The 27,252-nt window shown below is 40.9% G+C and overlaps 1 protein-coding gene across 1 annotated transcript in view; it reads left to right on the top strand.

Moving 5' to 3' along the window:
- Positions 1-22,067, top strand: part of HSF2BP (heat shock transcription factor 2 binding protein) — a 36,708-nt gene extending 14,641 nt beyond the window's left edge. Inside the window, exons 5-8 of the mRNA XM_075133374.1 lie at positions 2,769-2,907; positions 5,046-5,163; positions 12,031-12,134; positions 21,363-22,067. Coding sequence (XP_074989475.1) covers positions 2,769-2,907; positions 5,046-5,163; positions 12,031-12,134; positions 21,363-21,571 — 570 coding nt within the window. The 3' untranslated portion in view covers positions 21,572-22,067. The remainder of the gene's footprint in view (positions 1-2,768; positions 2,908-5,045; positions 5,164-12,030; positions 12,135-21,362) is intronic.
- The last annotated feature ends 5,185 nt before the right edge of the window (positions 22,068-27,252 follow it).

Raw genomic sequence — 27,252 nt, 5'->3', positions numbered from 1 at the left:
ACTTCTGGTGAAGGTCATAGCAACACTTTTGGGCATCATTTTCTTGTGATGGTGCGCATAACACAGTAAGAAACGTGCCTGGATTTGCAGCAAGACTACTAGCAAAAACATAAATGGGTTGTATGGCATTGCATCAACCACACATTACAACTGACAATGAGTCAGGTTATTAAAAGATGATGGAGATTTGTCATACAAAGTTTTTGGTTTGGGTTATTTTTGGACAAGTTGTACAGCTTGTAGCATCTTCCCTCCTCCCCTGAGAAGATGTTATGAACTACAGAAATGTATAAGAACATCAAGAGTGCTTTGAAACTGTTGCTCATATTTAAGCATGTGGGGAGGGTGGCATCAATTCAAAATCATTTTATGCCTTAGGGGACGATGCTTGAGCTTTTTTCAGTCTTTGTGCGGATACAGAAGTAGGTCTTTCATACAGTTCTGTAATGCAGATTGACTGAAATGATGTTTGGGACCAATATACCATTTGTGTCCATACGGGTTGGAAGTCAAAACTCGAGCAGCAAATTTGAAATGTAACACAAGTAGTTTTCAATGCAGTGGGGGAGAGATGCCTACTGTTTCTGCTCATGTGTAACATTTCTAGAGAGAACTTGAAGAAACATCTAGAGAAGCTGCATGAGAGATTGATTTCAAGGATGCCTACCTACATGTGCCAAAAAAGAAGTAAATCAATTCCCATGAGATTGTTTTAGATGTCTTTCAAAAAACTTCAAACAGATATCCACATGACAGGGCTTTCACATGGAAATGCAAACTGAGGGTTTGATTTCAGAACAACATCAAGACTTGCTTCAACTTTGAGAAATTTTGGATCCTACAAGATGGTGTACTACTTCAGTTATCTGCTATGGTGACAAACAGCTTTATATTTTATGGCAGCAATTTTGCACATTAACTGATGTTTTCATGCAGGAGTTACTTGGACAGCAAAGAGTTAATTGCACCATCTGAGCTCAAGCACCTTAATGGCTGCTCTCAGAACTGTCCTTATCTCAATGTCTGTGGGTGAGACATTCTTCAGTCTCATGAAAATACTGTCAAGCTAATAAGAGACCGCACGGAGTACGTAATGTTTTATAACCCTGATCGGTCTCTGCTGCAGCTCCTCAGACCTCACTGCTAGTTAACTAATGGCTATTTGGAAAGAAGGTTCAGCAGAGAGGACACCAGCGGCACCTCAAGAGACTGGCAAACAGAAGATTTTGCTTGTTTTCTGTGCAACATACCAACTACTTGGTTTGCTTACTACTCTGTTATGTTCCCATATGAATACATATTTTCATAATAGCTTATACTAGTCTGCTATAGTAGGCTCTCTTCTTTTTCTCTCACGCCCTCTGCTTCTTGAACTATAGTCACTGCTTATGCTAAAATTGCCATCTTTGAGGTGTGGTGTCCATACAAGTGTAAAAAGTACATCCAGCACATGCAGAAGTGTACTTTTTTCCATTCTCTTGCCCCATGATCCCTTCATTCCTGTTGCTGTGGGACCACAGTATCATTTGTGAAAATATTGAGTATTGGCTGACCCTGTTTTGTATGCCCCGTTGCTGGAGTCACCCCACAGGAACTGTACATCTTTGATGTGGTGAATGTGCAGCAGTGGAGGAATAAATAAATGTTACCAGTAGCTTTGCACATACTGTGAAAGCAGTAGTTTTGACAAAATACTAAAATTTTCAGACACTTTGTGAAGTGAATAAAAGTTCAGGCATTTCTTGGGCTTTCCCATTGGGTCGCTGCCGGGAATGACTAAAAGTTTCAACTGCTTCATGGGACAACTGGCAAAATTATTAAAGACCCTGGGAAACCTGGCATTATGGGCTCTCTGCTATGCTATTTTTGTTATGAAAACCAGCATCCTCTGTGTGAAATAGTGTTCCAGCAATGTTTTACAGGTCAGAATTATTAATAAACAGAAACAGTTGTCTCCATCCTTCTTTTTGTGGGCTCTGTCTGCACCTCTGACCAGGCTCTTTGACCTGCCCTGAGCTTTGTACCAGGTGGCTGCTTCCCCAACCGAGATACCCAAAATGGAGCAGTGTTCCTGCTGAAGGCAGAAGACTGTGTAACATAATTACGGGCAGTACTCCTGTTTGTGCGCTCTGGCGTGATGGTTGTCTTTCTCACGTGACATTGCTGACTTAAATTCAACCTGTGACCCAGGAGAGACCTCCGTTTCCTTTTCTAAAAAACTTCTACCTAGCCTGTTGTTCGCCATCCTGTATTGAGCAGTTAATGAATCCTGTTAGGATCCAGTTGAATTCTGCTTTTCTTCTGGGTATTTCATTGGTTTTCTTAGGAAATTCATGTCAAGTCACTAAGTCAGGCTGCTCTCCAGTCTTCAGCTGGATAGGGTGTTTGACAAAAGCTGCTGTAGTAGCCCAGGTAAATGTGAAACACCTGGTGCAGCTATTGCAAAGCAAAGAGATAATATCCTCACTTTTGAAAATAAGCTTTAATTCTGCTGTGTGATATGTATTATTGTAGGTTTAGGAGGTAAATACGCAGTGGTTTAGTTTATAAATAAATGTAGCATTGAGTAGTTTCCCATTTTCTTCTGAGGTAATGGTTTCAAATATTAGAAGATCAAACGTCACTTAGTGCATACCTGCTATTTTCTGTTGTTTTTTGAAGTAACTGGATGCTTTAGGAATTTTGAAGATTGTCCAGTTTTACTGTAGCATCTAATAATCATAGTTGCTGTAGCATGTATAATCTTTTTTTCTCCTCCGTACTTGCAGAGTAAAGCAGTAAAGTTTTTCACAATCACTGCACAGACCATGGAGAGCTTTGTGAAGTCATTAAGTGAAGACATGAAACAGCAGGATTTGGATTCTGATGAAAATCAGTTTGTATTAGCTTTGGCAGGGATTGTAACAAGTAAGTTAATGTTCTCTCTCAGAATAGCATTCCACGTGTACTGGGAATTTCTATTTTGCCTTATATGTGCTGCAGTAAATACAGCTTTTCAAAGTCAGATATTTAGTCAATGTTGATACCTTAGGTGACTTCCTAGTCTTTTAAAGTTCTAGCAGATTTTGTCATTGGCACTTCTGTGAGGCGTTGTACTGTCTGTGACACAGTTAAGGGTTAGACGGGTAAGAGCCATTGAGTTCTGAAATTCCCTAACGCGTCCATTCAATCTGGAGTAAAACAAGGACCATTCTACTAGTCTTGTGTGCTCACCTTAGTTTGTAAATGTCAAGCAATTTACTTTCTGAATCACCAATAATGCTAACATCTTCAAGATGTATGAATTGCAGATGATGCGAGTAGATCAGCCCCATCTTAAGGTATGTGCTCAGCATTTTGAAACTGCTTAAGAGTTCTGTTGCTGCCAGATGGACCCCACCTTCACTGTCCTGAGTCCATAGTGCTAAGAGAAGTAAAAGGTAATAAACCTGACTTCCATACTAAACGTTTCTTTATAGGGTCAGAAAATAAGTGGAAAGCCACAGATCTATTTTAGTATGGCTGCCCTTGGCTTGGCAGGCTGTGAGAAATGAGGTTGATAACGTCATCTGCATTTTTGTGAAACTGTGCAACTGTCAAAATTACACTAATGATGTGATGCAAGATAGATGAAACAGTGGGTATTGATACAGTTAAGTGAACCTTGCATTAACATCACTTTTTTAAATGTGTGGTTTTCGGTGTTGTGGTGCCATTAAAGATTGTAATAAAAAACAATGTGATGCATTATGTTACTGTACCAAGGCAGAATCCAGTTCTCTCCAATTGCTTAATTGAAAAAAACCATAGCAAAAGTAAATTCTGAACAAAGAAAATGTTTAAAGGCTGGGGCAGGGGGTGGGAGGTGTTGTGGTTCTGCCTGAGGAGGAATCAGGATGGTGGAACAAAATCTTGCTTCACTGAAGCTGGTATAAATTTTGCCAGTGAATTTGATATGACCAAGATTTGTCTCTTTGTCTCTATAATTTGGGAAAGGAGGTTGCTGAAACTCTAATGTGATAGAGGATACAGTCAGATGAACGATGTAGAAGGTACCAGTTTAATCACCCCTAGTTACGCTGTAAAGTAGTATTACGCTAGAAAGCGGTATTAAAAGAACACTGAGGAGGTGTTCATGAAGTGCCAAGTATTGAGAAGTTAGAAAACACCAGAACAGAAGTTCTCAGTGCAGGTGCAATCTTAACACAGCCCAGTGTGCACCAACATTGCAATAACAGTCTTTAATTATATGCTGTGTCCATAGTACCTCTGCTTATTCTGAGGTTAAAAGAGGTATCATGATGTATGTGCATAGGATAGGGAACCTGAGGCTGCATGAAAGTGGAAGAACTGTATCATGCGGCAGATCCCCAAACTTGCCCTGAATGGGAGGCCAGGGAACCAGGTTCTGTCCCTAGTGACATACGCCGCGCTTCACGCGTTTGGAGGAGGCTTGGCCAATTGCGCAGTACAAAGAAGCTCGGGTTGCTGGAAGATACCTCTTGCACCTAAGGAGGCCCTAACGTACAGGGCAAGTGTAAGGGAAAATACTAAAGGAAAGTCTGCTTTGGAGCAGTAGTCTTTGGAAATATTTTTGCCTTTTTGGTTTGTGCGTGAATGATGCAGCACCTGCAGAGAGGTAGGAAAAGAGCTTTTGGGTAGATGTCCATAAGAGTTTTGGTTGTGTAATGTGCCGGTATATTGGATTGAGCAATTGGTCTGCAATCTTGTTTCTTTAAAATGGGACCTATAATTGTCAGCTTTGCTTCAGTCCCACATTATGTGCAGATGAATCCAACCTTTTGTTTCATAATTCACTGTGTTACTGTTAGGATACTGACCACTCTGAATAAATATTTTAATTATCAAAGTAGAATTATGAAGGAGTTTGACCAGTATAATTTGCTGCTTCAGTGTTTGCTATGTAGATAAATATAATTTGAAGTTTATATAGACGCCATAGTTCATTCTTCATAGCTGACATATCTTTTTAGTGGTCCTGATAATTAGCATAAACTTTTTTTTGAAACATGATTTTTATGGTGATGTTTTATGTTCTCTCACAGATGTGGCTGCGCTGGCATGTGGCCGTGAGTTCTTGGTTAGTTCAAATCGTGAATTACTGGACACAATGATGCACCTCCTGGGAGACATGAAGCCGGGACTCTGTACCAAATTTAAAGTGTATGATGACTTTTTTTTTTCCTTTCAAATGAAATGTGTTATCTTGCAGTGTAAGTCACAGTGGTGAGAGTAGTTTTCCCACTCTCCCATTATTTCCTTTCCTAGGGAGGAAACATAATTTTTGGAAACTCTTTTCACAGTAGCGTTCCTTGCAGATTTACCAGGCTTGGCTAGAAGGCTAGCTTCATCCAGGTTTTGGGTCTCTTCGGAAGTCTCTTAAGCACCATAATATTGTAGAGATGAGCAGGGATGCGCTCTTCTATCTTAGGAGGGGCTCGTGAGTTGAGGGTCAGATAAGGAAGATGTGAGGTCACGTTTTAAAACAGAGAGGATGTGGGAAATGTCGGCTCATATTTATTCCCTTCCAATATGAAGACTGTAAAACGCTGCATTTGCTTAGTGAAGAAAGTGACTTATGTATCTGCTAAGAGCAAAAATTAAATTAGTTTATGCTACTTAGTAGCCAGAAGCACCATGCACTTATGTTTTTAGAAGATAATGCCTATAAAGGGACCTTGTGATACAGCGTTGTAAAGAAAAGGCCATGTTGCACAGTTCAGATGCTGGAAAAGTTGTACTTTCCAGTTGATGGAGAGATTAAATAAATTATTGTCTTTGCCTTTTTCTCAGAGCTGTTACAAGCTGAGGATATATGGCCTTGACTGAGCAAATTTCTGTGGCTTAATAAGTACTTGCTCATCTGCTAAGCTGTGGGCGCTTGACCCGTACACCTGGTTAATTTGTTCATGAAGATGGCTTAGGCTAGTGTGGTGTTTTTTTTCATAAATGGGACACACACACACACACACACAGAGACTTCATACCCAAGCCAGCTGTCACAACTCAGCTGACAAACAGCAACCCTGTCAGCCACAGTAATTTGACCGCGTCCATGCACGCACTTAGGCAGGTTGTATATGATAGGCATGAAATCAGGCTCGGTCTTAACTTTGGATAGGTTTTATCTTGCCTAAGCTCAGCTATCAGAAAGCAAGAGGTCACGTATCTGCTAACTGTCTGGGCTCCTTCCCACAGCCGGTGGAAGGAGCTGGTGCTATCAGATGATTGCTGGCTCAGCCCATGTTAGGGGGGACGAGTTGCCCTCTGAAGGTGCTTGCCTTTCCCTGTTGGGCAGCGAGGGGGAAGCTGAATAGCCTGTGCTGTAGGTAGTGGTTAGATACTTCGATGTCAGTCGTTTACTGTGTTTCCCAAGTGTTGGGCTTGAAGGTTAGCACTCAAAACAGGTAGTTAACCCTTGCAACAGTGGGGTTTTTTGGTAAAGCCCTAACTAAAAGATTTGTATGAGAATCTCAACGTAAGAAAGAAAAGGTAATTTCTGCCTTCATGTATATAACAAAAAAAACCATGAAAAGAGGACCTATACTGTTTCAAAATCTGTACAGAAAAAAAATAACAAGAGGGGACTTCATTTTGAGAGGAGGAGGGAGAGGAAAGCATTCCTAAACAAACACACACACACAAACACACACTCTGAATGTCAAGCGAATGTGTGTCTATGGATCCAGATAAACTATTTTTGGTCATTTCAGATTGTATTAATGTAATTGGATTTGAGGGCCTTTTGAATTGATGTTTTGGGTGTTTTTTTAATTATATTTCAAAATCTGCCTACTTTGCAGAAGAATTACACATGGTGATATAAACTTGGCTGCCATACAGCAATACTGATAAAATATACATAAAACAATCCCGTGAAGTGGCTAGGGATTCAACAGGGACTAGCCTCTTAGGCTAACAAATTGAGTAAAGCTTAAAAAAGAGGTTGCACAAGGTATTTGATAAGTGAGAAACGTTAAACGTGTGTTTCAATAGCTTGAATTCAGTGCAGTGATAATGTTTTCTGAAGTTCCACAGGACCAACAATTTTTTTTCTTACTTTGAACTTGCCATTTGATAAAAAAATTGTTATATTATGACAGTAGAGTATATGTCAGAAAGGAGATTTCTTCATGGCCTTGTCATGGAACGAGGGATCCTAATTTGCTCCAATGTTTTAGCGCAAAATGTTTGCCCTGTGTTTGTCTTTCATGTCTTTGGTCAGGTTCCTTTTTGTCCATGAGGTCCCTACATCTTGTCACTGTTCAGTTCTTAAAACCCATTACTAACACTAGACCTCTCTCCTGTCCTTTTTGGGATTTTACACTCTCCCAGCCCAGCAAAGAAAGGGCTTAGGGGTTGGTTGGTTGGTTTGTTTTTAAATTGTTCTCTGCATGTAATGTTTTTTAGCTACTTGTTAATCTTAAATAATCAACCTTTTCATAAGCAGATGTGTCAGAAGAACTCCCTTTTCTTCCTACCGTAAAATGAAAGACAATTGTGAGATAAGGATATGATAGTTAACATAAACTGTAGTGAAATTTCAAAGTTAGGTATAGATGGACTCTGGAGTCATCATAAATAACGTTTACACACACACACATGCACACAGAGACACACACATATATATATACATACAAATAGACAGAGACACATTTTTAAAACTATACCTCATGGATGAAAATGTCTGTACATTATTTTGGAAATGCAATGTGTTTTTCTCAAAACATCACCATGGTATTACATGAAAGGACATCATTAACTTAAAATTTAATCAGTTAAAGAAAAAATTTGGCTGATTATTTTCAAGGATATGTTTGTCCTTTGCTCAGTTTTGAGGTTTTACAATTCTTTTCTAGCTTTTATTTTCAAAAATATTTTTCTTTACTGTGTGACAAATCAGGGGAAACTGTGAGTCTAATTCTACACACAGCAGTATCAAACAAAGTAAGCTGATAAAGAGAGGAATTCTCTTTCCTCTTCTAGTTCTAGTAATCCTGTGTTTTACTTGTACAGGTATATAAATAAAAAATTTACAGGGAAAAGCTGTCATTTATTCCAGCACTGCTACAATATCCATTGTATGTCATAAATATATCCAAGGCATCTACATGAGTGCTGGGACTGAAATCTCACAGGTGTCTTTGCCTTTCTGAAATAGCAGTGGTATGAAAGACTTTAGGTTTTCTTCTCATGGGTATAGGGTTTGCTCAACATTTGTAATTGTTAGGCAGTCAGTAAACATTTACAGAATTGTTCACAGCTATAATTAAATTGTTTGGAATATTTAACTTTGCTTATGTAGCAGTTGAAAGTAGTAAGTAAAAATACGTACTTTAGTACATATTAGTACATTTTATGTACTAATCCCATGTATTAAAGCACAGCTAAAGCACCTTCTCGTCTGCTTTAGTTCTAGATCTTAAAGAAAGCATTGACAGATACAGTAGTACAAGGTGTTAATTAAATTTGGCTTGCCTAAATAGGAAGACTATGAAGTGCATAATTAAAAAAAAAAAACCTAGAAAGTATTGTTTATCCAGTAATTATGTGCGTCAGGTTTGCCTCAATAAGCACTTTTGCAATAATTATCGCAAAAAATACTTACTAGAATGTGCAAGTACTAGAAGTGAAGGTGGTATAAAGGGCCTAGAAATGCTTCTATGTTCTGCTCAGGTGAGTGTGTTTAATTAGTAATAATATGCTACTACATTGGCTTGTGGGGTGGGTTATGTCTTCTTCTGACACTCCAAAACCACGGCACTTCCCTGGATCACCGCCACCAGTCCCTTTTGTCTGCACAAAGCAAACAAGTGAAATAAAAACACAAACATAGCAATATCTTTTTACGTCACTTTATTTCTAACTGCAAATGTCAAACAGATTAAGGATGAAATACATTGTCAAGAAACGTTAACACTTTCCATTATACGATACTGTTTTATTGATCACTTTCATTCTGGCTGATTATAGATAATTATGGCTGTGCTCCTTTGTCAGGGCTTGGGTTCTGGAAGCCAAGGAAGAGCTGCAGAGGCTGTGTGAAAAGAAGTGTACACGCTTTACAAGCTGCAGTTTCAGTTCCACAGCACCCCTCACTGCTTGTTAGCGGCCACTGATGCAGTAGATTTAATAATCTACTATTTCTTCTTCCTACTACTTAAGAGCCTACGTGATCAAACTCACAGTGGTACAGCACATAATATAAGTCATGCCTCTTACAACTCAGTTTGGCCTGCAGTGGGTTACTTTCTTTCCTGCTTTCTGAAGGTATGCACGGAGAGTGTCCGAAAGTCTGCTGGTGGCATAGTAGCTTAAGCCATGAGAACTCATTTGAGAATAGGATGTGAGGTGTGAAGTCCATTCGGAATAACATTATTTCCCTTTTGTTTGGAAATGGTGGCAGTGTGGTGACGTGCAGGTTTATTGCAGTCGTGAAAGATAGCAGCAGCCAAGCTGGCCCCAGAACGGAGGATAACATTCCTGTTTCTCTGTAATGGTTCTGTATGCAACCCAGCACCCAGCTGTGAGTGGGTATCATGACACGTTCCATACATGTTGTAGGAGCCCTCCTCATTCATCTTCCCTTTTCATTGTCCAGAAGATTGACTTGCGTGATATCATCTTTGAAAAGGAATAAAATAAAAAGTAATAGCATCCATCGTAGCACATCATAAAGCGCACTAATGCCCTGTCCCTCCAGCTACTCCACAGCTGTAAAGATGATCTGCGTAAAAGACGGGACAGGAGAACATCGCTAGAAGGGTGAAAGAATTTGTGAGACAACTTCTGACTCCAGAGTACAGCTTTTTTTTCAGGAACATCAGGGGCCTCTTGGCTCAAAGTTCATAGTACAGCAGTGATCTGATTCTGAAAGAGGCTGAGCATTAGTTTGTCTTGTTAATGTCAGTGGGGATTTTTTTCTAGATGCTTTCTGCTTTTGAGTATCAGGTCCTGTTCCTACTGGAAGTTAGAGGGAAATTGCCCACTGAGACTTTGCTTAGCTGAAAAAGAAGGTTTTATCCACCAAAACCATAAAAAACTTGTATCAGCAATGTGGAAGATGGCATAACAACATCAACATCAAATGTTTGAAAGCAGAACTTAGTTCAGTGGAAACTGCAGAAGATTTAATCCCAACGAAATGCTCTGCATTGAGTATCAGTGATTGTTCTGGATAGCTTTGGAAAGGGAGACTCATTTTGAGCCCCAAGTTACCATACTTGTCTGACAGTTGAAAGCAGCTAAAAGTAAATTTTGACCCAGGCACTTTATCTGCCTGAAGAGGCAAAGCTGCCATTTCTGTATGCAGCTTCCTGTACCTTACAACATTATGTCAGCTCTGTTGTGGCTAAGGCCGGGGGCGTGTCAGTAGCCAAGCCCCTTTCCCTGATGGGTTTCAGATTTTGCAAGTTACTGATCATACTGAAGCTTTTCATGTTTGCAGTAACTTCAGCGTGAGCCGCCGTGGGAGGAGCCGGTGGGATCGGCAGGCTAGAGCAGTCCTTTCTCCAGCCTACCTGGTTTTCTCTCTGTTGAAAAGTTGAGACTGGTTTAATTTATAACCTGTGATGTGTGCAGCTCCAAAATGACTAACGAACTTCCTATTTTAGGAGGCTGATATATTAGGAAGTCCTGGGTTTGGAAGCTTTTGAAGATGTGGCTGAAATGAACATATACTTACTATATGTATTTTTATTTTGTCGTCTACACACTGATGTGCAAGGGACAGTGTTGGTTCCGGTTTGTCAGAGATGTCGTCTTAGTTTTTTTTCAATGCTCAGTTAAGGAAATGTTTTCTAGCTGCCAGGCCATAGATCTTCTCTGTTACCTGGAAGACAGGATATGGCTTCTGTCCTCCTTCAACATCAGCGACCATAATAAAAGACCAAAAGAAATCACCTTCTGGGAAAAAAAAAATATGGCTTTGAGTGGGCCCAAATGTTATTTGGAAACGGTTTTGCAGAGGTGCAGGTGAGAGTACCGTTTGGCCTGTGTTATCGTGGTGTTGATCTACACTAAGACGAGCACAGTTTACAGCCAGACTGAATTCCAGTGTTACTGACTTTAAAAAAAAAAAATTTCCACTTGTACATTGAACATAATCAATCTGGATTCCTGAAAGCAGAGTAAATAGGAAAGTCCATGATGACATTTTAAGAGACAAGCAGTCGTTTTTTTCACAGCAGGGTCTCACCCGATGGCCCAGACCGTATGGCCCTGCCTGACTGCGAGGGGCTGGAGAACAGGCACAGCAAGCCGGTTCTCTGCCCTGCACCCATAGCAGAAGGGACGAGTCTGGCTTAGGAGGGAGCGTGCTAAGCTGAGCTGGGACTACTAATACCTTCCTATTCCCTCCTTCAGGCCCGTCCCCTTCTTCCAAATGCTTCTGTAGGCATAGTAACTTCCCCTGCCAGCAGAGAGACTACATTGGCGATTGCTGTATGCTGGCCATGTATTGCGTCTGTTCCCTTTTGCAGGAGGAACAGAGGATGCGTGAAAGAGGCCGGCGTAAGCATCGTGTCTGTGTTTCAGCTGACTGGAGGGTCAGTGTACAGAAAGGCCAGCGTTGAGCAACCGATGGAGCAGAGACTTCCTTTGTCGTTTCTAGTACTCAGTATACAGTCTTGCTTTCTGTGTTTCCTAGTGGCCCTTTCATTCGTCAAGGCAAACAGCTTGTTTGAGATGATCGTCTGCCCAGTGGGGATCGTCACCACGAAAGCTCTATTGTGTGGTCACGTAAAGCCAAATCCTGGTTTTGCACACCTCACGTAATCCAGCTCGTGGGGTTTGATGAGACTTTCTTACTCTCTGGGATATTTTTCCATGTGTTTGAAATACTTGGTTTAACAGTAAAAATAAGGTTTTGCACAACATTGCTTATATATAATTTGAGACTTGCCTCTTTTATCAAAATATAAATTATTAGAATAGGCTTCTGCATCAGTACATGCTTGGCATAAATAGCAAAAGGTGCTAAAACATGCAAAGAAATCAAAGGACATCACATCTTTTTTCTTTCAATTCTAGGCTAATACTAATGTCACTTTACAATATGAGTATCAACTTGAAAGGCTTGAAGTACATCAGTGAAAGTCCAGGTTTTATTCCTTTGCTTTGGTGGCTATTGAATGGTAAGTTGCTCTAAGAACCTTGTAAATTGTGACTTCGGGGACTGTAGATTGGCAATAGGTATTGCAAAGAACAAAACAGAAATTTATATCTGTAACCTGATTATGTATAGCTTTTGTCAGATTAAAAGTAAACAAAAAGGGCAAATAGCTAGAGGGAGAAGATGTGCATTTCCCACAACATTTTTGGCACTGTATGTAATATTCCATTAATATAAAATTTATGGATGGTAGAATTAAAAATAGGGAATGGAGAAATTGATGAAGTGGATTGAAAAAAAGCCACCTGTATTTTCACATACCAACTTTAAAATGAACCCTGAGGGGAAACTATGTATCAGTTCACTACCATTTAACAAAAGAAAACGTAACTGTGTTCTGACACATTTTGGGGAAAGAAGCCAACCTCTGTAACTACGCTCACCCGTGACAAAAGTGACCCTTTCTTGTGCTCTAATAACATTTGGGCTTGCAGGATGTTGTGGTTTAATCCCAGCCCGCAACTAAGCCCCACGCAGCCGCTCACTCACTCCCCCCTGGTGGGATGGGGGAGAGAATCGGAAGGGTAAAAGTGAGAAAACTCATGGGTTGAGATAAAGGCAGTTTAATAGGGAAAGCAAAAGCCGCGCACACAAGCAAAGCAAAACAAGGGATTCATTCCCTACTTCCCATCGGCAGGCAGGAGTTCAGCCATCTCCAGGAAGGCAGGGCTCCATCACACGTAACCGTTACTTGGGAAGACAAACGCCATCACTCCGAACGTCCCCCCCTTCCTTCTTCTTCCCCCAGCTTTATGTGCTGAGCATGACGTCATATGGTATGGAATATCCCTGTGGTCAGTTGGGGTCAGCTGTCCCAGCTGTGTCCCCTCCCAGCTTCTTGTGCACCCCCAGCCTGCTCGCTGGTGGGGTGGGGTGAGGAGCAGAAAAGGCCTTGACTCTGTGCAAGCCCTGCTCAGCAGTAACTAAAACATCCCTGTGTTATCAACTCTGTTTCCAGCACAAATCCAGAACACAGCCCCATACTAGCTCCTGTGAAGAAAATTAACTCTACCCCAGCCAAAACCAACAAACAGGGCTTGAGTACTATTCCCAGCTTTGCCTTTGGCCAGTGCAGGACGTAGGGACATCAAGGACTTCTGTTGCCACTGTCAGGTACATGAGTGACATCAAGGCTCTGCTCTTTCGGAGGCTTCAAATCCCTGCGTAGGAGCCAGCAGAGATTGACGTTGCCAGTGTGCCTTGGACTTGGCTGGCAGCTGTGTTCACAGCTCGTAAGGGACAGTGAGGACAGCAGTAAGGACAGAGCCATGATGCTGTCCTGCCTATGAACTGCTCCTAGAGTTGCTCTGTCTTGGCTTTCTCAAGTTTTTGTGGCTTGTCCGTGAGAAGATTTTGGTGTGCAGTTCATAGGAGTGGGGAGGTTAGTCATCCTGGCGCTCTGTGCTGCTGTGCAAAACCCTGCTAAAATACAACTAGTAAATGCTAAAGCAGCTGAAGTGAGGGAGGTTGCATCTGCTTTTTCAAGGCATTAATTTGATATTGAAGTTTTGGAAAAGGTTTGATTTGGGCTGGTAAACTGGAAGCTACTTGTATTGCTCACAGTTCCCTCAACTATTTTACAGAAAATGTAGGTACTCATGCTTTTCACCAATAATTTCCTGCTTTGCAATGCCATTGGCTTTCTCTTCTGACATCTCAGAAAATTAAGTAATCCTTGTAAGACTGTTGGAAAACACCAGTTTTATAGGTTTTTTTAATATAGTTTGAGAAAAATTGTATTCTCAGAGAACACTGAGTATATGGTCCTTTGTTCTGCTGTGCTTAGAAATTTAAGATTTACTCCAGATTTTCCTTTTACTTTATGTTTGGGTAATATATACATAAGCTGTTGTTCTAGCAAAAAAAAAAAACCAAAACACCCTCAAAACCCCTGTCTAACTATGAGTTCCCAAATGTGCCCTTCTAAATGTTGTGATAAAGAAGCTAATCATTTGATGCAGTCTATTGTTTGAAGAAGGCTCCTAGGTCACATAAGAGGATGAAATGGGGCACAGTTATAATTAATTTGCAGCTGCTAATGGAAGTAAGAAATGGAAAGGCTACTCTGCATTTTGGAAGTATTAATTGTGTATGGCTGGGTTATAGAAGGAAGGACGGGCATGGCTAATTCCTTTGCTTTTTGATAATAAAGTTCTCCAGTTACAGCAAAGAACTAAGATTCTCTGATAAACCACATCTGCTGGTTCAGATTTCTGACTTAGGAGGAAGTCTGCTTACTGTCAGGGGAGGGCTGACTAGTTTGTATATCAGATGAGAGGTCAGATCCAAGACCTGATCTTGTTCCCATCATTTTGTATGAGATCTCTGTAGTTTTCTCTACATTTAATCTATTTCTAAATGTTTCAATTTGCAAAACCCAGTAGCTTCCTCCCACTCTTGCTCCTCTCCTGTTTCCGTGGCCAGCATCTTCAGTTTCTGCTAGCCGTGATTCAGCTTATAAACACCTGGAGCTGCTACAGCATAAGGTCTTAACATTTTTTTCCATGCAAGAGAGTAGAGCACTACACTCTGCTGGCAGGGTATCCTGTATATGCTGCCTTCCTGCAGGAAGCTTCTTCGGAGAGTGTTTTGATTAAGGCTTATGAGATGATTCAGCTTTCCACAGTTCTGTAAGCTTTTATCAGCGTTCCCACTAAGAGAGGCCCCAGAAATCATCCTCTGACTTTTTTTTTTATTTTCAGAGAATCATCCTGTTTGCTTTTCCATCGTCAATCTGCAAGTGTCTGTGACTTCAGCCTATACATCAAGGCCATTTTTCTCCCACTGGCTTGTACGCAGCTGATAAATCCCTCAAATTCCTTCTCTGAATTCTCAGTCTCTGTCCAGTCTCTTGTCCTCTGAAGAGGAATGTCCTTCCTATTAAGTGAAGAGAGCAAATAATTAACGTGATTTTCTTTATTCCCCTTTGTTGTATCTGAAGCAAAGAGGGATTTGATTCGGGTTGTCTAGCAGGCTTTTTGAAGAGACAGAAATATGCCTTGACATTGAATACATGGATTGGAAGAGAATGGAGGAAAAATCTAATAAATATTTCTAGTGGAGTAAGAACCTTAGCAGCAAACTGGGCTCGCTACTGTCTTTGGAAAATTTGGATGAGCTGGTATGACTTCGCACTTGCTAACAAGAATTCTTAATAGCTCTTTCTGCTGGAGGCTATACTATGGAGGCTGTAATAGAAGAAAAACAAATGTTTGACACACTTTTTGAAGGTAATGCAGATCCCTGTAGTTTTAGCACTTTATGAGGTGGGCTATTTTTTTCTTTTTTTTCCGCCTTTTTAAACACTGTCTGAAAGATGGGCACCCTTTAATAAGCAACACTGATCACTAAAGAATATACTCTGATAGCTTACATAGCTGTTGTATTCTTGCATAGGTATCAGCTATGCCTACCTATACCTTCAAGCCTGGTGCCAGCATAAAGCACATGAATGATGACTCAGATTTCTGTCCATGGAGCAGCTTGCGGGATCAGTAGGGTTCTCTTCTTGTGGAGCACCATTTGTTTGCAGAGCAGCTGTTCCCATCTTGGAGAAAATAGGCAGCTTTAATTTCCTCCATCAGCTGCTGTCCCTGGGTTGATGTCTTGGCTAAGGGTTTCACATAACTTTCAGATTTAAAGAAGCCCTGTCCTCAGCAATAAAAAAAGAAGTTATATAATTTTGGGTAGAAATCCACCTGAGATTTGTCAATATTTTGTCTGGTGCTTTACCTCTATAGATGCAATAAGACTTTCATTCTGTAATTCCCAAAGAGATAGATTGGGACTTTGCCAAGGATCTTTTGAAGAACAAGACGACGCAGTCAGCTCAGGTATTAATAACAACTAGATTTATGTTTTCCATTTTTGATCGTACAGAACATCTACCAACAAATGGGTGCTGGAGAAAAAGGATCTAGGCTCTTCTCTGGTTTGTGGGTTTTTTTGTTTTGTGTTTTTTTACTATCCTTTACCTTTATTTTGGCTTTCCCCACTTTTCTTTTCTTTGAATGCAGTTAAAAAGATTGCTCTCCTTGGATACATGAGAAAGTATGGAATTCAGAGAGACTATGTCAGTGACATTTCTCATCTATAGCTGGGAAATTGCTCCAGGTACTTCATTAAACAAAAGACAACAAGAGAAGTATGACTAATTTTAGATCTTGCCCTTCAGTTTCCTCCACCACAGTTCCACACGGAAATCTAACTTTGTTTATCCAAATTCTTTGCAAATGACAGTCTCTATTATAAATGCCTGTAAGAAGCACATTCTCATTTTGCTAATGCTGTCTGTAAACTTCAATATTTGCTTTTCATGACTAACCCTGAAGGTTTCTAATGCCTTGCTTTTCTGTCTGAATTGGTTATGGCTATGAGAGGTTTTGAAAATTCAGGTTATTTGCATGGCAGCATGTTATTTAAAAGACATCTGGACAAACAGAATCCCCCTATTTATAAACTGATGTCTGTATTAAAACAAATTTTGGTTTGTAAATCAAAACCTCAATTACCAGTCTTTCAAGTGCTCAACAGTTTCATAGTCTTCAGATTACAAAACTAATCTTAAAAAGAGGATTGCCCTTCTTGCCCTTTAAGACCACATGCATTTTCTTAAATGCAAAGATGTCAGCTCTGACGCAGAAAGTCTCTGAACCACAGTTAGCTGAGAGGCTGGAAGAGTGGCCGAGGGAAGTCCCACTGAATGCTTGCCCTTTTCCATACTCTTCTCTAAGCAGCTGCTGCAAATGTTACTTGCCCAGATGGAGCTCTGGCTGGGCGCAGCATGGCTGTCCTTGCCATCTGAGCAGGAGTTTCTTGACGAGGTCCTCGCCGCGCCTAACAGCAGACTTGTGCAAACTGACGTTCTCCTGAGGAGCACAGTGTTTTCTCCTTTTGTGAATATATGTAAGAAACCTTAACTCTGGTAGATGCATCTGTCGTTGTAAAGCATTGGTTGGTTCTTACATTGTTACTCTCGTTCAGTAGCTACTATGGGAATCCTCAGAAGCCCAAGCTAGGATGGATGGGAGCTGGACAACGTATCTAACAGCTCACCCACAAATCTGCCAGCTGCAAAGCGACATCTGTGCAAGTTCCTTTTCACTTGCAGCCCCTAAGTAGCAGTCAGGCAAATTGGGACCAAATTGCTGCTTCGATCTGGACTCTGGGAGTCTCTCTCAAGGATTTCCCTGATAAAAGCGTGACAAGCACGTGTCTCTAGGAGAGTGGGGAATTCTAGTTAGCTGAACTCTGCTGTGAGAGCAGCCACCTGGCCCGGGAGGAGACTGAAGCAAACCAGCTGTTACACAGGAGCTGGGGCAAATGTGTTGCAGAGAGAAAGTGTATTTGTGTCCATAGGAGTTGCAGCAGCAAAGCTCAGTCTTTTTTTCTGCCATGGTGTTCTCCCTGCTCCTTGCCCACATAGCGTCTTTATTGCAATACTACTTGTCTCCTCAGAACCTATCAGCATCATGAAAATATCTAGAAAACTCTCTGCTGCTGCAGATACTGGCTCAGCTCCAGCGTTGGCAATGCAAAGAGATCTACATGGGGCAAGCTGTGGCCCTAGCTCTCTCCATTAGACATGCTGTGAACGTAGGTAGTCTGACAGGTTCATAAAAAGGAAAGGGGGAGTGGCAGATTGCCCCTTCATCCTACAATCAGACAGTAACTGAATTGAGTAACATTTATGACAGTGGTGGGAAGCTTTTGAAATACTGCTCTTGTACATAGACATAGTTGTAAACAGCTTGCTGGTAATAAATCTTGCATTCAGGTGGCCAGGGAATGGTATGGGCACGTGTAAATTGAGTTCACACAACTTGGAGCCAATTGTAGATAAGCTGTTTAGCATTGATGTAATGCAATTACTTAAACCCTGCTGTAGGGAACAGTTCATCTGAGAGCATGGTGCTAATGACAGATGTGACTAAAATCTGTCCACGTTATCAGTTGCTTTTGTCAGTGACTGAAAGCCAGTGACATCAAACAGTAGTGCTGGCAGCTAGCAGAACGTCAGCAAGCTCCAGCAGTTTCAGCACCTTGTTAAAATTGCATCAGCATTTTATGATGTGGTAGGCTTACACTGCACTTGTGATCCCTGACTGAGGCAAGCAGCTTGATTTCTTCCCCTAGTCCCCAGAAATAATGATTGTAGTTTTTAAATTTTAGTTGAAGAGATGTGTGTGCTAGTTGTTGGGAGGATATGATGCAGTGATTTGATTACAGCTAAAGGATTTTTTTGACCCTGTACAAACAAAATGTTACTCAGCTAGTGTAGAAATGACTAAATCTGGAAGCTATTGAAATAAATATAATGCTGAATAATGAAGATTCCTTACATTTCTTCTGAGTATTCTTTAGACAGGGTTTTTAGAAAAAATCCCTAATGGTATTGGAGAGACAAGAGAAAAACTTCTAGGGTATTTTTTTTTAAATCCTCTTAGAAAACATGATTATCTGTAATAAGTAGTATTCTCAAAACCGCATGTAATCCTAGGGGAGTATATTTTAAGGCATATATATTTATTTAACTTGAAGCATCTCAAAATACACGCAAAACAATGGCAATCAGAGGTTAAATGCGTATTAAGTCATGTTCTGGTGCAGGATCATTTCCTTCCTTTGCTGTACGCCGGAGTGCCTAATCTGTTCTTCATTTGAGTGACTCAAGCCGTTGAGCTTCCCTGGCTGCTGCTGCTGGAGATTCTTCCTAGAACCTCTTTGCTCTTACTGGGAAATGTTCTTGCTCGTCAAGCTGGGAATCATTTCCTGATCTCCTACAGATCCTAATTTTGTTAGCCCCCCTGCTAACGCTTCTTCCCTGATCAATCCTTTACTTTCTACAGCCTTTAAACACTTGCAGATAATAGTAATATAGATGCCTGTAACAATATTAATAACAAAGCACTTTTCATCCAGGGATTTAAAGCATCTTACATATATGAAGCTTCCCAGCAGTACTGCAAGCCATTAGAAGTATTAATGGCTTTATTTCATGGAGGAATAATGTCATGCGGAGGAAGATTGTAATGAACTACATAGATTTCAGTCCCAAAAGCTTCTTTCTTCTTACCTATTTGGGCTATGGTTTGTTGCTGCTACTTCCGGTGAATAAACGTGGAATAATGCTAAGTACAGAGAAAGGGGGCAGGTGATACGTGCAGAGTTTGAATGTTACATCTGACAAAAAAAAAAGGAATTAAAAAAACCCTCTGGCAGGCATGAAGACAAAAATGGAAGGAATGGGAGGATGAATTCAAGGCTTTTAGTCATATTTTGATTAGGTCAGAGTAAATTTGAAAACCAAAACTTGCATCCAAGTTGTTTCAAAAGGATTCACTGAAGTGTTGCTGCCCAAGAAATTGGACATACAGTTTTGCTGTCTGTGAGGCTGAGCTGCAGCATTTCTCCATGAGTTATGATTGCTCATCACTCAGAAAATTGCATCTGCAGGTACTGCTGGAGATGATGATGGAAAGAGACTCCTTAGAGCCTTCAGCCCAGGTGGAGTGGCTGCACTATGGGTATGGCCACTTCTGCAGGGTGTGCAGGACTAATCGTTGTTTTTTTAAAATGCTGATTTGAATGTCTAAAGTTGTCCAGTATGCCCAATAGCTAAGATTCTCGTTGCACAGAAAATCAGAAAATGCATGTTATTGTTTGGTTTTGGACAATTTCTGTGTCCTCAGATTATACCCCACTCTGCTAGTTTCTCAGGAGAAAGTAGAATTCCTTTCTTAAGAAGTTTACACTTTAAATAGGGAAGAAAGTATGGTAGAAAAGACCTACATATCTCATTTATGATGGAAAATGGAGGAAGAGAGAGATAGTGCCTGGCTTGTGGGTGTAGATCAGATGCCACAATCTTTAATATTATATTTCAGCCATGTGTTAGTGGGAATTACTTAAAAAATTCCCATCTCGACAGTCAGTTTCATGCTTAAAGCCATAGTCGTCTTCACTCTCCATCACATTCCATTTTCTCCCCTGGGTGCTTTCAACATTTCCCCTTATGCTTTAATGAATAATTCTCCTTAGTCCTTTTTCAGGTCACTAGTGTTAGGTATTAAATAAGCCAGGAAAGGAAAGAACTTGCCTCAGCCCACCAAATGCTTCCTTCAAACTCAGTACAGTGTGGTTTATCGCTGCACTGCATCTATGCTCCTTCAGTGAGATTTTGGTCTCTGGTGATTTGTGCGCAAAGTGATCTGAATGAATTTTTCTCAACATTTTTGCGCAACGCTTTATCAAAAGCTTGCTGAAGACTAGGTATGCTAATGACAAACACATAAAAAATGCATGGCACGTGGAACAAATAACTCCTTCAGCCATAAAAACATATTACACGTTTTCATTTGAAATATGCAGAATAGAGAAGTGCAAAAATAGGGCTTTCTACCTGATGCTTTTGATAAAGCTATAAACAACTAAATGCAAATGGACTGTTGTGAACGATTAAAATATAATGCTTCTAATGTTTCAGTAATTAAAAATGCATCCTGTGTTCCTAACAGTAGAGTTATTATATGTCTTCCTAGCTTAAGTCAGTCAAAGGTCTTTGCTACATTTCTCTGACGCATTCCTAAGCAGCAGTGCTTAGCTTCAGTACCCATTTCCATTTTGTGTAGACTGAACTAAACACTTGGAAGGTTGATACATGGTTACCAGAAGGTTTTATAAAGATTAATATTTTATTGAGCTTTGAAGAAATCTGAAAGCTTATATGAAAAGAAATTAAAGAAATTAAAAAAACACCTGGTGATTTACTGCAGATTTGATTAGTTGGTCTGTTTGTTTTTTAAGTATGAATAGTCAGGGGATATAGCTTGTTCTGCTCTTAAATCAGATTGCATCCAACAGTACATCTTGGCTACTGACTGGATAAATTCAAGTTGATAAATTCCCTGATTTATAGCATTTTCAACATTTGAAAAACAAGGGAAAGGTTCCTGGTTATCTCTCTCTCCCAAACACTGCTGAGCACAAGCTGCTGAGGAGGGCAAAGAGGGTGTTTTCAGGTTCTTTCTAGAGCCGGCCAGCCAGCACCAAATGGCAGCTGTGAATTACAAAACTTCGGTAATTCCCTGTCTGCCTGCTGGGTCATGAGGAATGGCACTGTAGAGTTTTAATGCTACGTTTTTGGACTCCCTTCTAATAAGCACTGGATTTTTTCCTCCCCCACTTTTAGACCCGGATACAGAAGTTTGTCTTCACGCTCTGCGGCTCCTCCAGTCTGTGATTCTGGAGCCAGAAGTATTAGCCAAGTCAGCCTCTGAGATGCGTGACACTTTGCCATTTCAGCGTATCATTGCACTGTCAAATAGCCGCAATGCAGATCTGCAAGCACTTGCAAAAGAACTACTTGAAGATCTTAAAATACTTGAGTATGAAGCATAGAAGAGCTCTGCTTATGTCTTTCCTGTATTTTTATGCTACAAGAGTTGTTGGAGATGGACTTGACTGAAAAAACCTCTGCCTAAGTTCCTCTGACAAAATCCTTTTTGGAAATTAGGAAACCCAACTGAAATAATACTTGGGGAAAATGTGTTGGGTTTTAGCCACCCAAATATAATCTTAGGTGATCTGGTAGAGATGGGACAGACTTAATTTCTTTGAGTAGGATTTTGTTGATAATGGGCTTCCAAAATGATCCAGGTTATGTTGTCTATTTACCATATATAAGGAGTAAAGTAGTCATCTCATTCATTGATAATATATAGTTTATTGCAGTGGTAAATAATCCTTTTTGTCCATCCTTAAGAATTATTGTACTATGAGGAAAACTTTGTTGCTTTTCATAACTCTTCTGTGTCAGAATGCATCCCAAGTTCCAGTTTCATTGTTGTTATTTCTCAGCTCTCTTTTTCTATTCTAATAAAACTTAAATTCTGTAGCGTGTAATGGATTCTGCTTTCAAAATTTGCATTTGAACTGCAAGTCGATCCAGTCTGTGGCTCCCAGGCATACTAGAAACTGAGCCATTGCTTTTTTCAAAAGCCCTGAAAAAAGGAAATGAATTACTGTTGTCCGTGGTACCTAGTTGTGCGCTGAAGAGGCTAAAATGAACTGCTTCTCTGTCGTGAGCAGCATTGCATTCTCTCACAACTGTGGTGTTTATTAGAATTTCTGTGTGCGACTTGCTTACCTCAGTGGTAAATACAAACATTGGCGTGCTTTGTATTGGTAGAATTCACACATTTTTTAGAAAAAAAATAGCATCCATTTCTGTAATGAGACGAACACAGCCAGTTAGGTGACGCTATTCAAGGGAATAGCAAATGAGAAATGCAATGCTGTGCTAGCAACTTTTTCCATATACTGAAGTTATGGTACCTCAGCTGTGAACCCAACGTATTGACAAAAGACGATGTGGACTTCTAATCCAAATGTATAGAAAACACAAAGTAAACTTCATAGGATTTAAATATTGTGATTGTCAGACCATTTTAGAGGAAGACCATTGTAAAATGTCCAAGTTAAGGTATAGGTCATCTCCCATTAGGCTGTTTACAGAATAATGAATGTTCAGAGTTAGAAATGTAATGAATCGGCTTTAAAATTACTTGAAATAATTGGCTCAAATGCTACAAACGGTAGCAGTCTGATTTGGGACTGTCTAAAATGAAGATTAAGATACAGATCTCACATACATGAAAGGGTTGCCTGGGGTTCTGCCGTGTCTGATTCAACACTGCATTGAACTTGCCAAGTGCATATTTTCGGAAGGCTTTAAATCTTCTTTAAAGCATGCTTTCTTTGGATTTGTTTTCTTATCTTGCTATCCTAGTTAAACCTCCTAGAGTTTAATCCTAAAGGGATCAAATGATAATCTGTAATTTCCTGGAATATTAACTCATGAAAGTGTTCAATTGTAAGAAACACTAAAGGGCATCCACTTTCCATTTAATTAGTATCTGCTCATGAAGGTCTTTCATCAAACTTTTGGAAGCTAGTAAATAAAAGAAAAAGAAGAAAGTAGTTCTGTGAGCAGAAGAACCGGTGAAGCCTCATGCCCTGTGGATTTGAGATTTCTTGAAAATTTCCCTGTCCTTCCGAGCCCTTCCCCCTGAAACCAAGTCCACCCAAGGAGCAGCGTGGAGTGCACGAGCTGAGGGTGACAGGAGTGCTCATGGCCAGGTTCGGAAGCTGTGGCGATGGGCTGGTTAGCTGCCGCTAAGCAGGGTGTACGTCTCTCTGCCAGCTTTGCCCTCGTGAAGGTTTTAATTTAGGTCTTTTCTGCTGTTACCCTAGCTGGTCATGGAGCTTGAGGGAGCTTAATTATCTTTGAGAAGTTCTCCCTCTGTCAGGTTTGCTGGGAGCTGACTGACAGATTCAATGTTATGAGAGGGACTGGCAATGCAGTTGCACCTCGTTTCCATATGAAATCAGGGAACAAAACACTTAGGACTGTTCATTTTAATTGCGTGTCCACTTGCATGGTCAGCACTTAAAAGCCATGCTAAAATAGGTGATTCGAGACACTAGTTTTTCCCCTAAGCAAGCTGCTCAGATCTGATAAGTCTTTGAATGTCTCCCACATGACTTTATTGTCAGGTGTAGCTCGCCAGGACTGTTTCTTCAGAATCAAGCCATCAATGACCCACCGCCCTTGAGAAAGTCTTTTTTCTGTACTAAGTGTTTCATTATGCAAGACTGATAAATAAGAAAAAGTCACCCCATCTGTGAAACACAGTGTATCTTCAAAAATACCAGAGAGCATCAGAGAGAACGTATGACAAACAGGCCTCTAGGAAAGTCTTTATGTTTTCCCTAAATTTACTTTGTCTAGGTGTTTGCAATTAATGCTATACTTTTAATTCTTTATTTGGGTTTATGGAAAAGAAGAAGACAACATTTGAGGGGAACTTGTTATCACAGGGGAGCAAATTCATAATACTTTTTGGTTTGAAAAAAAAAACAGGTCACTGGAGTCAAATTGTGCTGCAGTAAGGCAAATGGATAGAAGCCAGGGATAAACCTGACCGCTTAACATTTCGGAGTGTTTGAAATTTCATTAAAGTTTCTCATACTTAAACATTTTAGTAAAATAAGTTGGACATTAGTAGTTGCAGATTGCATTATGAGCTGTTATATCTTTTTGCTGTTTTTCAGGTTCCTTTATCCCCCAGCTCCCCATTTGATGGAGCCAGGGACCACCCCCCTCCTCCTGCTCCTCTACAGGTCTAGGGCTGTGCTGCAATTAGTTGAAGGTTTTCGCTGTGGGAGTGAATCCTGCAGCTTTCCATACAGACGTCTGCTACACCCCATGCATACTGTTGGACATGTCATGGTGGGATTCTCCCAGACCTTGGCATCTATCATAAACTAATGATCTGTACTCTCCAATTGGCAGCATCAATGCCTTCTTTTTCGTTTCTTTCTGCATGCTAAAATTGGTGGGAGTCTCATGCCATCGGCTGTAGGGGAAGCTCCAGTGACTTGCTGAGACAAGGTGCCAACTGTTCAGTTTGGATGGCTAAATTAGGTGAGATGGATCCTACCCTTTGGTGTCTATTTTGCGATAATACAAATACAGCTACAGCTACAGCTACAGAGCATGTTTTCAGGCTACCCTACTGTTCGCAGAATCTCGTTTGTTGATAAGCTTGAGAAATAATTTTTTGGAGGAGAAGAGCATTTAAAGTCTTAATTTGTCTTCATGTGGCTAGTGCCAGAAATTAGGCTGTTACGTAACTGTGGATCCCCTTTGAGTCTCCCTCTCCCCTGAAACACATCTTTTTTGACAGTTTATGAATAAAAGAAAGTCTCTAAATAACAGGTAGTGCTCCAAAAACTTAAAGCGTGTCAAAGCTTTATTTACAAAGTTGAACAATGGGTGATATACAGAACACAATATGACACTATAAGGAATTCGGCATATGCTTTGGAAAACACTGGCTTTAGAATGTTGCTTTTTATTTTTTTTCTGGATCCTGTTGAAAAGTTTAGGATTCTTCTGTGTAGTAATTGATTAATTGCATTACTAGCTTGCAGGAGAAAAGGCAGTTCACACAGTCAAAGCACTAGTTTTATTAGCCGTGTTCAAAGTCCGGAGTTACTCCGTCGTTGCACAGTCTCAGAGTTTCAGTGAAGAAGAAAACAGGAGTTTGGTGTTGCTTTGAGATTATCAGAGTTCCTCCAGATTTATACCCGTATAACTGAAAGCAAAATTTTACTCTTATGCTAAACCGACTCAAAAGATAAAAAATCCATTTGAAAAATCCTTAGAAGAAAGCGCCTGTTTACTTCACAGTATCAGCTGCACAATTAACATTGAACTTTACTCCTTTCAGTTTTATATACTGCGTACAGAGCCACGGAAAAGACGTCAGTTTGCTGACGCTCCTGGGAAATACTGGCTTTTCATATTTTTTTGGTGCTGATGATCAATTAGATGCAAAGGAAAAATAAATGAGGGTCCCCAAAATGTATTTCCTGTAACTTAAGAAGTTTAGCTATGTAATGTACTGCCCCACCGGTTCTTCGTGTGGTATCTTAGGTTGATGTTTGGCCTGGACTATCAGCTGGCTGAAAAGAAACTGGAAAACCTCAGTAGAAGAAAGTGAGGCCCAGTCTGAAGGCAGACTTTCCCCGGTGGCTTCTGTGCCCCGTGCTGAGTGGCAGGCATGGCAGCACGAGTGGCCTGGCATCTCTGAAGGGGACTGTGAGATCTTGCATGAGAACGGCAACCAGCTGCCCCGTTCCTGCGGGAAGCTGGTGTTTGGTTGCATGCCGATGCTGGCCCACTCCCAGGAGTTCATGATGAAGGGGGTGAACTAGAGTTCAAGACACATCATCCCGTTATGGTTGTTTAAGGTTGTTGAAGTAAGTCGGAGGAAGAATGGGAGAGGGTGGCGATTTGGTCATATGGCCACAAGTGAACTTTCAGATGATTCGATTTCAGCTGGTTGCACCAGTCATTTAGCTGCTCCTTTGGGTTAACATTTGCACTTGTGATATGCGCTGATTAGGGCAAGTTGGACTTCAGAATTGATAAGATTTTACAAGTCTTGCAAATGTTCCAGTCCTGCAAGGATGCTGGAGGTGAGGAGAAAGGAGTTTTACTGGGGAATAAGGAACTGTTTCCTCTGTTTTCCCTGCCCAATGCATGCGCTACAAATTAAGGGATATGCAAAGCATGGCTGCCCCTTCCCTTCCCTTCATAGCATCTAATTTGCATCTGGCCATGTCTGTGTTGTTCTGTAGGTAATTTTCCTGATTTGTATGCGGGAACTTTTGCAACTGCTACTTGCTTCTCATATATGTGAGTTACAAGTTACAGCTGATAAAAAGTCGTCAGAAAACTCTTGAGGTCATACAGATTTTAACTTCTCCATGCTTTATGATGACCTTTACAACCTGTAACTTGCTCGGTCAGAAACCTTAAAAAGACTTTGACCAAATTATAGTTCCACATGTAATTTATAGGACTATAATTTTTACTGTGGGTGCAACTGCAGTTAAAGCACTTCTGATGCCAGGTGCTCAGTCTTTTTGAACGTATGTGTTTTTCATTTTCTGTGCTGTTGGGCTGCAGCCATGAGAGGCAGCAATCACTGAGGGCAAGGCTGGTGTGGGCTTCGGCACGGGCTGGGGAAGGGTGAGATGTTGTGCAACCTGGGTGGTTCTGCCAGGTGGATGGGGAAGGTCTGGTCCGACTGAGCTGCCTAAGTGGCTTTCACGCCACCTGGGTCTTGCTTTGAACTGAGGCAGGGGAATGGGTTGGGCGTTAGGAAAGCAAGTGAGCTGCTTGAAGCTCTCTGCAGAGAGATAAATGCCTCCTTTCTTCTGTAGCTGTATCGCCGCCGGGGTCAAATAAAGTGCAGCAGTCACCCTGTATTAGCACAAAACAGAAAATTGAGAATGTAGGAAAAAAAGCCCCGTTCTTGGGTCTGCACCCCTTCCTCCTGAGCAGGATGTGTGGTGTCCAGAATCAATTTCAAGAGCACTTTGGCTTAGCCATGGCATGTACAAAAGCTGATCAATGCAACCAGCCCCTCGCTGCTTGCCAGCGTACTGCAGCTTTACCAGAGGACTTGCTACTGTGGTTCCAGGCATTTTTACAGCTGTCATACGGC

The sequence above is a fragment of the Calonectris borealis genome, chromosome 1 (genome assembly GCF_964195595.1).
Source record: "Calonectris borealis chromosome 1, bCalBor7.hap1.2, whole genome shotgun sequence".
Taxonomy (NCBI): Eukaryota; Metazoa; Chordata; class Aves; order Procellariiformes; family Procellariidae; genus Calonectris; species Calonectris borealis.
The sequence above is the reverse complement of the archived record's forward strand: the minus strand, read 5'-3'. Positions and strand labels throughout refer to the sequence as shown.